This window comes from Centruroides vittatus, unplaced genomic scaffold, assembly GCF_030686945.1.
Source record: "Centruroides vittatus isolate TY-2023 unplaced genomic scaffold, ASM3068694v2 contig_345, whole genome shotgun sequence".
Classification (NCBI taxonomy): Eukaryota; Metazoa; Arthropoda; class Arachnida; order Scorpiones; family Buthidae; genus Centruroides; species Centruroides vittatus.
Window position 1 is genome coordinate 3,684,595 of NW_027122170.1, and position 11,521 is coordinate 3,696,115.

The window sequence follows — 11,521 nt, forward strand, 5'->3', positions numbered from 1 at the left end:
ATCACTTGTCATTTTTAGTAAATTACAGAACCAAAATTGTTAACACACGTTATACAAGAAAGACGGAAAAAAATGTTAAATTTTGGGATAAATATTGCATAATGTTAGAAGTATTGTAAACAAACATGATGTTACACTTTGTAGATGCAAGTTTAATGCATCTCGACTATAGGTGCACGCATCTCAAGAACAACCTTTGTAGATAGAACAGAGGATTTATTGAAATATATATGTAATAAATATTACTATTCTTAAATAAAGGTATATTTGATTGTAATTTTGATATCTCAAACAAGAAATCTTACAAAATTAAACACAGTTATTAACAAGTTGGTAAATTTTAACTTTATTTAAGGTAGTAAATGCTAGATTTAGTTTAAAGGAAAAGAATGAATAAATACTGCATACAAAATCAGTTGTAAACAGTGTAGCTATTTCATAATGATAAAAATTTTCAATACAAATTTCCTATTTAATAATAATCAGTATTTATAAATAAGATGGCATTCAGAAGATTTGAAATTTTAATTCATTACTGAATTTTGTCTGTTTTATTTAAAATCAGTTCTAATGTTAAATTTTAAGTGTAAGTTTTTCTTTAATGTGTTTAAAAGTAGACTAGTTTTGTAATTTATATTTATACTATAAATTAAGATATTTGTTTTCAAAGTTCTAATCTTCTAGGAGCCAAAATAATATGTCAAATTTTCGATTTTCATTTGAGTAACAAAACACTTTACGTGGTTGATGAATATAGTTTGAAAATCCTTTTATTGAATAAAGGACACGATTCTTAAATTTATCTGAGATGATATGTCAGCATATAAAATAGAAATCCAGCTATGTATAACATGATTCTTTTCAGGGAAAGAAACTAAGTATGTATCAAAGTGCATTCTATAGAGTAACAGATTTTAAAATGTATTTTGATAGATTATGGTTGGTTGGTGCTTTTTGGTACAAGCCGTAAAGACCAAGCTGTGCCATAATTGGTAAATACAAATTATACTGTCAAATATAACTATGATACCTGTTGGCTCAAAATAATTTACCATATTATAGTAAAATATCTCTTTTGTTTACACACTGATACATTTGTAGGCAGTAGTTCTTTGCACTATGTGCGAATATGATTCTGTCAAAAATATAATTAAAACTACTATGACACATTTGAATGTAACTTGACATCAAAATTAACTATTTCTAGGAAAATTGTAAAATGGTTAGTAATTGAATCAGCTTATTTTAAGCATAAATCCCTCATTATGTCAAATGCCCTTCATTAGTCACTTTTCCAGCAGTATGCATTTAGATTCGTTCGGAACTATGTACACACGAGAGTAAAATATTCATAATTTCCCATTCATTAGACAAATATTTTTACAGAATTTCTTAATTTATGTTTATCAGATATAAAGTATAATAAAAATTGTCTTTTAGTAATTTTAAAATTTTTATCAGATAACAGTTGATAGATTAAGAGGAGGCACGTAAGTTGTTGCCATACTTGACACAGTTGAATTTTCCCAATTCCAATGACTGTGCAGGTGAAACACATACACTCCAAATGTGTTAATCATTAATAATTCAACACCACAGCAGAGAATTTTGAAAATGAATCCAGGTTTAGCCTGTAAATAAAAGATAAAATTTTAATGTGAATAAATTACACTATGATAAATTTTTCCAGAAAACAAATTAAGTTGATTTGAGAAATTGTAAATTAGGAGTAAAGTTGCTTTTGTTTACCTTGCTGCATTGAATTGTATTGGTAATTATGTAACACATTTTATTGAAGTAGCTAATTGCTACATGCGTTAAAACAGTGGCTTAGTTTTTAAAATCTGTGTCGTGGCCAAGGCAGTTACGGCATTAATCTACCACTCTGGGAGACCCGGGACCGAGTTCGTGAGAGCAATCTCGGGAGATTTTTGTAGGTGGTAGTTCCAACTATGTTGGGCCCTGTCATTGTAAGCCTGGTCCTCAGTGCCCACAGGTCAGAGTTAAAAATGGAAAAGCCTACATTTGCTTCAAAACAGTTTTAAATACAAATAACTTGCAAGGTATCCATAGGAAAGAATAGTGTGTTGATTTATTAAAAATCAATACCAAACATCAATTTGTTTGCTGAATTCAACTTAGGATAAATATGCAGCATGATTTATTGTATAATAGCATGGGAAGAAGTAAATTTGTGATTACATTATTGAAAACCTTAAACTGAAACATACCATTTCTGGTGTGGTCATTCCCGTATTCTCATACACTATAGCATTTGAGGGATTACCGACCGGTAACATAAATGCAAGAGAGCAAGCAATCGTCACAGGCAACATTATAAGAATAGGATGAACCTTTAACACCGAGGCCTAAGAATAACAAAAAGATGTTTTATTTTATTGCTATGATGTACTTAAAATTTGATATTTACCATTTGATTTGCAACAGGTAACATAATTGTAGCCATAGACATATTGCTGATAACTTCAGTAAGAGCAGCTGTGAAGATACACAAGACTATAATTGCACCATCAATAGATAAGTACTTCAGATAAACCAATTGATTTCCAAGCCAGACAGACAGACCAGATGCCTAAAAGAAATTAATGAAATTCTTGATTTCTATATGTTTAATTTACATTAAGTCCATTATGAATAGTACCTTTGCGCCTTCTGCTAATGCTAATCCACCACCTAGCAATATCAATACTCCCCATGGCACTTTGGCTTGAGCAGTTTTCCAGTCTAGTAAGGGAGGACTGGTAGAAAGTTGCGTAGGTTTAGCGGGAATCAAGAAAAGAAGCATGGCCACTCCGATAGAAGGTGTAGCATCTTTTATTTTCCTAAAATTATTTTAGAACTTTAAAGATTATAAATAATTTTTTAACATTTATTAAGAAATTTAGGATGCTTACACTCCAGGGTCGATTAGTCTGGCCCAGCCGAGAAGATACGGAGGATCACGCATAATCCATAAGAAAACGAGTAAAAGAAACAGTGCCATAACTGCAAATTCGTGGAAACTGAAAAAGTTCAAATGTATCAAGTCAAATATTAATAAAATCCTCCTCAAATGGAGGATTTTATTAATATTTTTGGAGAGGTTCTAGATGAAAATTTTGGGTATATGTGAACACAACTGATAAATTGACATTAAATATTTACTGAGTGAAAATGACAATTATTAAGTAATGGATACATTGTCGTGTGTGTGCGCAAGTGTGTAAACAACATTAAAAACAATACGTAGGTATGGCACATTTCGTGTAATAATTAAACTATAACTTTCTAAGCCAACTATTCTGTAGAGCTGGGATTGAATTTGGATGAGAAACCCCAAGAAATTTTCATGGGTAACCTGTTTCGGATATGTCACTCCCATTGTTGATCTGGCGAATCCGTGACGTGCGTGGTAAAAGACACTCGGTGCTCGTGGAGAGATGAATCAAAATTGGGAAAAATGCCATCGTATTAAGGATTTTGAGATATATTGGCCACGTTTCCAAAAATTGCAGGCCTTAGATTTCTTACAATCTAATGGTAAATGATACTACTATAAGTTTTTCTACATTACCTAATGTTCAATTTTAGTTTCTTTTAATAGAAAGCACGCTAGTAAAATATCATAATCCAGTGAACATTCCAGATTCGAATTTGATCCGTCAATTACACGAACAGTTCGAAGCTGGGGGGACTGTTGCTGCTACTTATTCTAACTGATCTCATTGTGGGTCAGATCCTCCCGCATTTGAATCTTGTGTATGCATATACAGGATTCTTGGCATAATCAATCCATTCACTATATGATTCTATAAATATCTTTAATCGGAGGTTCTTCAGATCGTACAACATTGCTTCGGTTTAAAATTACACGAAGTACGCAATGCAATTGGGTGAACTGATTCAATTTATTCGATCCCAGAACAAATTGATCACAATACAATATACAAAGTTTTTTTAATTAAAAAATAAAAATTATACTCACGTCATTGATCCCAATTTTTCATAATTTCTAATGATTACATTTCTAATAACTTCTTTCGATTCTCCTGAATTTTGATCAGATTTACTGGAAAATTTATCAGAAAAACTTAAAAATGCATTTTAAAATAAAATTTTATATTTATTAAAATATTTTTGTACCGAAATGGGATGTAATAAATCTGCAGAAGTATCCAACAGATTATGATCCATATGATCATCACGGGAACATTATATAACATCCACGTACCGAATGTCAAAGAAGTGTAATTTGGAAACGAACTGAATGATTAAGAATTTTAAACAATTGTCATCACAATTATAATTAATTTTTTTTAAAAACTTACTCTTCTAAAACACCTTTGAAAACTAAATTTGGACCACTTCCGATCAAAGTTCCCGTTCCTCCGCAGTTTGCAGCGTAGGCAACGCTCAGAAACAGAGCTTTTCGCAAATTCGATGTAGTTTTTTCCAGTTTTTTTGGATTACTAAATGTAAAATATAATTAAATTTGCAAAATTTTCAAATCATCTTTTAATTTTGTTAAATTTTATGTACTTTATTATTGAAGGTCGTTGAGTTGTACTTTCGGTGAGACTAAATTTCGTTCCCTGAAGATTAACGCTTTGAATGGTTATGATGGATACTGAAATAGGAACAATGATGATAGCTATACAAAATATATTCAAAAAATCATAGTTTTATGCAATTTTATGCACCTCGTTCCATGCTGGAGCGAATTTTTTCTTGGTATTTTAATTCGGTTTCCAATTCAGAAACCACAGCTTCTACAATCGGAACTAACATGGCCGTAGCTGCAGTATTGGTTATCCACATAGAAAGGAATGTCGTGGTTATTAAAAATCCCAACATCAACCTGCAATACATAAACAGAAAAAAAACCATTAAAATTCCAAATATTTTAGTATTTTCTCCCGCGACCTTTGTTTCACTGATACGGTGGTATTGCAAAATCCAACACTGAAAATTTCTTATCGTTGGTCGCCAAAGAAACAATCAAATATTCTCTCGCGTGTGGTCGTCTTAATAAAATTATAAATATTTAACTTTAAAATTATTCAAATATTTTCTACACATTTGAGCAATGTGTTTGCTTACAAAGATTTTAACTGAACAAATTACAAAATTCAAATGCCCGAGTCCACTTGTTATTTTTCATGTGGAATCATCAATCTCGAAGTACTATACATTTCGTGCGATTATAGATGTCTAAAAAGTAAGAATTTATCTGCAAAAGTTCTGATATAGTTTGGCTAAAAATAAAAGTTATGATTATAAGAATTATACTATGACCATTTCTCAATATGGCATGTAGGGTCGCAACTATTCGGGATTTTCCTTTTAATTCGCCCCTTTCTCACGAGAAGCCGGCACCCCTAATTATTTTCATCCCTGCTAGGTTAATTTCTTTTGTATTTCCCCTTTTCCCCCCTCTATGTAGGCACTAAGGAACGGAAGGAGTAAAAATCAAATCCATTTGAGTTCGGCAGGTCGACATCGAGGGTAAGTTTTTTAACTCTCTCCGCCCTGTCGGCATTCAGAAGGACTTCTCTCGCGCATTACTATTTTCGAGTAAATATTTTTGATACACTTGGAAATTTGTTACTCTGAATGCTGGCAAGCCTTATGGAATTACCCAGAAACATTATTTCCATCCGAAAAGGCCTAAAATATAATGAAAACTTTACCATCTGGGTCCTGTACCGATGAGCATAAGCACTCTCCACGCAATTCTTCTATGAAGTTGCGAATGTTCAACCGCAGCAGCCAGGAGTAAACTACCAAGGTACATCATTATGGTAGCCTGAAATTGTAAAATTACAATCAATACTTTTAAAAAATCCGATATTACGTTATCTTTTTTTACCTTCATATAAGTGTAACAGACTTCTTCGGTGCCTAAAATTCCTAAAATTGGAAAAAGAAACACAGGAATAAAGGCTGTTGCAGCGAGTGGTATCGGCTCGAAGGTAAAATATGATGCCATTAATAATACCACGTAACCACATTTTGCTTCCTGCAATTTTTAATTAGCAAATTATATCGATTTTTTTCGAAATGTAGTTATTTATAAGAAGAATTAAAATGCCAACTTACATTTTTCTGTATAATTAAAGGGAGAGGAAGCAAGAGGATGGGAATCAAAACACCAAGTAGGAGCTTCCATGACCTTAATATGGTATGGACCACCTTTTTGGTTGATTCCTTCGACATCTTGTAAAGATATTTTGCGACAAACAGTTCAAGATTTATCAAAGATTTTATATTCCTCACGTTTTAAATAAAACAGCTTTATCCAATAGCGACTTTAATTTTTCTGTTGCCTCGAAACGTGGAAGTTATTGCCGATGTCCTTTTATCTGTTTAGCTGTTATATTTTTATGTAACGTTTTTCTATTTGCAGTTAGTATATAAAATATTTCGATTTATATTCAATTTGATAACTACATTGCAAAATTAATTTTACGTAACATAAAAGCATTAACATTCAAATTACTATCGTAAATTTTTGGCGATAACGTGCATTTTAATGCAAATTTAACGACTTGATATGGTTTGCAATTAAAATTTTGATGATATTTTCTTTGACTAGTGGACTTTTTGAATGTAAACTCTCTTAATAATTAATTATATAAGTAAAATTTAGGTATATAGGTTGTCATGGACAATAACACATGCTAGAACAATCGATTGTTACTGGAACTCTTTAAATTATGTATACAATATTTAATTACATGTACACACGATTAAAAATTTTATTAACACTTCTTTCCCTTCGTAATATACAACTAGTTAAGTACGGTATAGAAGAGCCGTTAATGGGCATTCCATACAGTAGTTTGACATAAATAGAAAGGCCATTAAAGACCTTTTTGGTTAAGTCGAATTATTGATGCACAGGAGAATTTCGTGTTGGAAGAATTCGGATTTAATCAATAATAAAAGGAAATTTAAGTGTAAATATTTGAAGTTCATAGACATTTAAGTCTACAATTCTTTTGATTTTTCTCGGAGGAGTTATGTAAAAGAGTGTAATAATGCGTCGTTATAAATAAATATAACATTCATTGCTTACTCGTGTTTTATCAGCCTTTATTCACGTGATAGCGTATCTACGACGTAATTGGCAAGCGCCAACTCCGACAGAGGGCGCTCAAAATGGCGGCCGAAACCAAGATCTGTATAAGAAGATCAGGACACGCGTGACCTAGTTCTCGAGCCGCCATTTTGGGGTATTTTGAGTCGCACGTTTTAAGCAGACTTGTACGAGCAGTCAGTTTTATACGACATTAATTAAACTAAAATTGCATAAATCCAGTGATTTCCAGTCAAAATTATAATAATAATTTCGGATGATTACGCATCCCCAATTTTATGTAACTTTTCGATCAAATAGTTTAAAGAAACAATCATCCACATCACTCGCTGTGGTGAATGAAACTAATTAAATAGGTGCTAAAACTGATGCAATTACGCACTTGGTAAAGTAATGCAATAACATAAGTTATCCAAAATTTTATTTTAAAGCATTTACCAATACAATATTAATGCATTAAAAAATAAATACTGGACTAACGTTTAATTAACGAACATTTTTGGCTTTATAAAGGCTTAAACGTCATATTTTCCTAATTATATAAAATTTAATCAAAAAGGATAATATTAAACACAATTTGATGATATTTTTAAGAGCTTATCCGAGACATAACTTCTTTCTCTGTAATTACACAAGATACAAATATAATAAAATACCATTTTCGAAAGTCAGCGAAAGTACGCATAAATGAGTTTTTGCTGCCATACAGTTTTTTTTACATTCAAAGTACTGTTCGTATCTCTGGCAAAAATATGTAATCTCACTGACAGAAAAGTTGAGATTAGCACTTCTGAGATTCTTCGAAATGAAGCTGAACAACAAATAGTTTAATGCGAGCTCACGTATACACTCAAACCTGTTTTTGTGCGGTATATAAAAATTTCAATCAAATTGGAACATAATTGACTCCTGTAAAATTTTTAAAAACTCTATTGGTTGTTTTCTATGACATCAGCAGGTTTTAATAGCGTAAAAATCATAAATATTATGTTATGTTTGAACAGATGCGGTAAGTTAGCTCCCCTTTGGCTTTAGAGTGCGGGTGTGAAATTTCACGCCTTGTTAAATGAAATAACACTTTCTGCAGCTTTATTTATCAAATAAAATCATTTTTAACGATTATTTTTAACTTTTTAATGTTAGATCGATATTTAAGTGGAAATAATTATAATTATTAAATGGAATTAATATAAAAAATAAAATTCTTAGAGGATTTTTTCCCCATTAGGGATGGCAGAAAAAGGCCCGAGGAGTTAAAAAAGCAATTCCTAGTTATTTCGTATTGTTTTGAGTTATTTTCTACGCCAGACTTTTTTATGCGGTCTCTATCCACCGCACAAAAACAGGTTTGAGTGTACATCTCAAAGACAGTATGTATAGAACAATACATAATATACACTACTCTCACATAGTTTAGAATAGTGTTCTGCAAACTTTTTGTGTTCAAGGTACACCTACCAAATCAAGAAATTTTAGAGGTACACCAAAGAAAACACCAATGTTTATTTATGCGTACCCACGCTCGAACTCAGTTCGAGCACGTTACATAGCGTTACAAAGAAAATGTGTATTTGGGCCCTGGAGAAAATTTTTTTTTTGATTTTTCGGGTGTTTTCTATCTCTAAATTTTTTGAAAAATTTTTACCAGCGCGAAAAAATTTTATTGCGATTTTAATTAACCTTTAATGACGCGCGATTAACGCTTAATTGTTTTTTGATGGGATTTTTTTTATGGAACTTCATTCATCCTTCTAAAGTTCTAGTGCGCCGATTTTACTTCGGTAAAGTTATTTCAAGCTATTTTCTGATGTCAAAAACAACATCCGATAGTTTTTTAATTTTTTTAATTAAAAGATTTTATTATATATACATTTAATTAAGTCGGGGGGTCGAAAATTTCAATTAAAATCGTAATTTTAAAGAAATATTTAGAAATATTCCGCCATCTAGTATTCACCCTACTTTTCACCCTTCTCCTCTTGAGACGTTTATGAGAATGTCCCGCGAAAGACGACACCAGCTGTTCTCAAGGTCATCCAGCTGTGTAAACATTGACTCATCGGTGTCAGATTTCGCGCAAAGGCGAGACAAAGGAAATTGTACTTTGAAGCTTTTTCTTCAAAATAAACACATTTCTTTAATTTTTTTTTTGTTTTTATGTTTAATTACATTAAAATTAATAATTAATAAAATAAAACAGGAAAAAAGGGTTAATATTTATTTATTATAAAAATCAGTACAATGTTTAATGAGAAATGTGAACCTGCTTAACTGAGCACAGGCGATCAGAATTTGAAACAATCGTTGATAAGGCTGCTCTCATCTCTTGGTCGATCATCCTCAGGCGTTCTCTTTTTCTTGATTTAATTGTAGTGAGAGTATTCGCATAAGTAGTCGTGGAAAATGGTAAGAGAATTGCAATAGCACGCTTTGAAAGCAGTGGATACTCATTTTTTATATGCAGCCAAAAATGTGCTAGCTCTGTTTCGGAAAATTTTAGTTTTAATGTCCGATCAGTTTTTAGCTACACGAATTCTTCCTGCTCGTTTATCGGTAGGTGTCCAATGGAAATGCTATCTGAAAATGGATTTTGTACCCAGTCCATAAGTTGCAGGTCACACTTAGGAAAATAAGAGTTCATTTTTTCTCCTAATAGCTCCAAGTGTTTCACTATCAAAGCCTGCACTTTTTTTCTGAATCGGCAGCCATGACATTTGGGAACATTTCATTACTACCATCGGTAGCGTGGCTGATCCATAACACCAACTTAGCGCGAAAGCTTTCAATCTTGTCCGATAACGTTAAAATATTAGAATTCCTGCCTTGCAGTTTTTTGTTGAGCTCATTTAAATTGGCGAATATATCCGCCAGATATGCAAGTTTTGCTACCCATTCTTCTCTTTTAAACAGAAAAGTAAAATCTGAACCCTAGGCCTCTAAAAACGTCTGGGTCTCATTTTTTAGCTCGTAAATTCGAGAAAGCACTTTTCCGCGAGAAAGCCATCGTACTTCTGTATGAAACAGAAGTGACTGATGATCTGCTCCCATTTCCTGACACACTGCATTAAACAGACGAGAGTTCAGCGGTCGCGACTTGATGTAATTGACAATTTTGACGACTTCTTGTAGGACAGACAACAATTCATCAGGCAGAGACTTCGCCATCAGTGCTTCCCTGTGTAAAAAGCAATGTACATTTTTAATATTAGGGTTTTTTTCAGAAGCCCTGGTTATAAATCCCCTAATTTTTCCCGTCATAGCTGCTGTTCCGTCCGTGCAAATGCTTACGCAGTTGTGCCATTCCAAATTATACTCACTGAAGTACTGGTCTGTTACTTTGAATATTTCTTCTGCAGTGGTATAACCAGGTAGTGGCAGACAAAATAAAAAGTCCTCTTTTATTTCATATTCGTCAGTGTACCTCACATTTGATACGAGATGCGCGTGACCACTGATATCAGTAGCCTCGTCGACTTGTAGCGCAAAAACTCCACTAAGCCTTAATTTTTCAATTAACGTTGATTGAATGTCGCTAGAAATATCATTAATTCGACGTGAGATCGTATCTGCTGACGCAGGTATTTTTTCGATTTCCTTAGCGGCTTCTTGGCTAATCATAATCTTGACAACTTCTTTGCAGACAGGTAAAATTAAAGTTTCAGCGAGAGAATGAGGCTTCTTGGATTTAACAAGCATATTAGCGATCACGTAGCTTGCTTTCTGCGCTTTGTCTGATGTTTTGAAAGACGAACTCATGAGAGTTACCTGTTTCTTAGACTGGTCTTTCAAACGTTGAAAAAAGGCTTTGTCTTTTTGAGCCACTGATGGGTGTTTAGTAGTTAAATGTCGTAAAAGTTTACTGGGCACCATCGAATTATTACCCAAAGTTTCTCCCAAACAAGCATTTTGGGATTGGGCATGATTCGTCTCCGCAATATATAAAGCCATAACGTACTATAGCTCTCATCATATTTTCGATTAACAAGCTTAGGTTTTTTCTTCGTTGACTCTGCTTCTTGGGAATCATTAGTTTCACTTGACGAACTTGCGGTACGTTTAAGGAATTTATACACATCATATATACACATTACACTATGTATTAGGGTCTATTTATTTGAAATAAAAAAAGTCAATTACGTTCGCGACGACACATTCACAAACTAGCGGCTAGTTACTGGCGAAAAGCGATTTGTTTCAGTTTACAAAAGCGCGTGACAACGATGACTAAGCTGGGCGCCGCATTGCAATATCACATTGACGCGTGCGGCGCGCGGCTGGGCTGTCCCGCTCTTCACGCAACGAAACGCTTCGCTCGCATAACTCTCAGCTATGTGTAGGTGCATTATCTTCACAAAACTTGACATTTTTCCTCGGCACACCAACTATTGACCACGGTACACCGGTGTGCCGCGGCACACACTT

At 33.2% G+C, this 11,521-nt stretch overlaps 2 protein-coding genes across 2 annotated transcripts; both read right to left on the bottom strand.

Moving 5' to 3' along the window:
- Positions 1 to 1,346: 1,346 nt before the first annotated feature.
- LOC136974274 (solute carrier family 13 member 2-like) lies at positions 1,347 to 6,272 on the bottom strand. Its single transcript, XM_067269110.1, has 13 exons — positions 6,100 to 6,272; positions 5,870 to 6,019; positions 5,691 to 5,806; positions 4,701 to 4,858; positions 4,540 to 4,627; positions 4,329 to 4,469; positions 4,144 to 4,263; positions 3,986 to 4,069; positions 2,916 to 3,023; positions 2,663 to 2,843; positions 2,432 to 2,593; positions 2,232 to 2,369; positions 1,347 to 1,631 (listed from the first exon to the last, which is right to left on the bottom strand). The coding sequence occupies exons 1-13, from the start codon at positions 6,214 to 6,216 to the stop codon at positions 1,458 to 1,460; spliced, it is 1,737 nt and encodes a 578-aa protein (XP_067125211.1). The 5' UTR covers positions 6,217 to 6,272; the 3' UTR covers positions 1,347 to 1,457.
- Positions 6,273 to 10,027: 3,755 nt separating this feature from the next.
- Positions 10,028 to 11,047, bottom strand: LOC136974182 (SCAN domain-containing protein 3-like). The gene has a single exon (XM_067268986.1). The coding sequence runs from the start codon at positions 11,045 to 11,047 to the stop codon at positions 10,028 to 10,030; it is 1,020 nt and encodes a 339-aa protein (XP_067125087.1).
- Between the last annotated feature and the right edge of the window lie 474 nt (positions 11,048 to 11,521).

Coding starts and splice junctions, on each gene's coding strand:
- LOC136974274 (XM_067269110.1), bottom strand. CDS start 6,216: ATGTCGAAGGAATCAACCAAAAAGGTGGTCCATACCATATTAAGGTCA. Junction 2,844..2,915: donor AGACTAATCGACCCTGGAGT/GTAAGCATCCTA, acceptor AAATAATTTTAG/GAAAATAAAAGATGCTACAC. Junction 2,594..2,662: donor CATTAGCAGAAGGCGCAAAG/GTACTATTCATA, acceptor AATTTCTTTTAG/GCATCTGGTCTGTCTGTCTG.
- LOC136974182 (XM_067268986.1), bottom strand. CDS start 11,047: ATGGCTTTATATATTGCGGAGACGAATCATGCCCAATCCCAAAATGCT.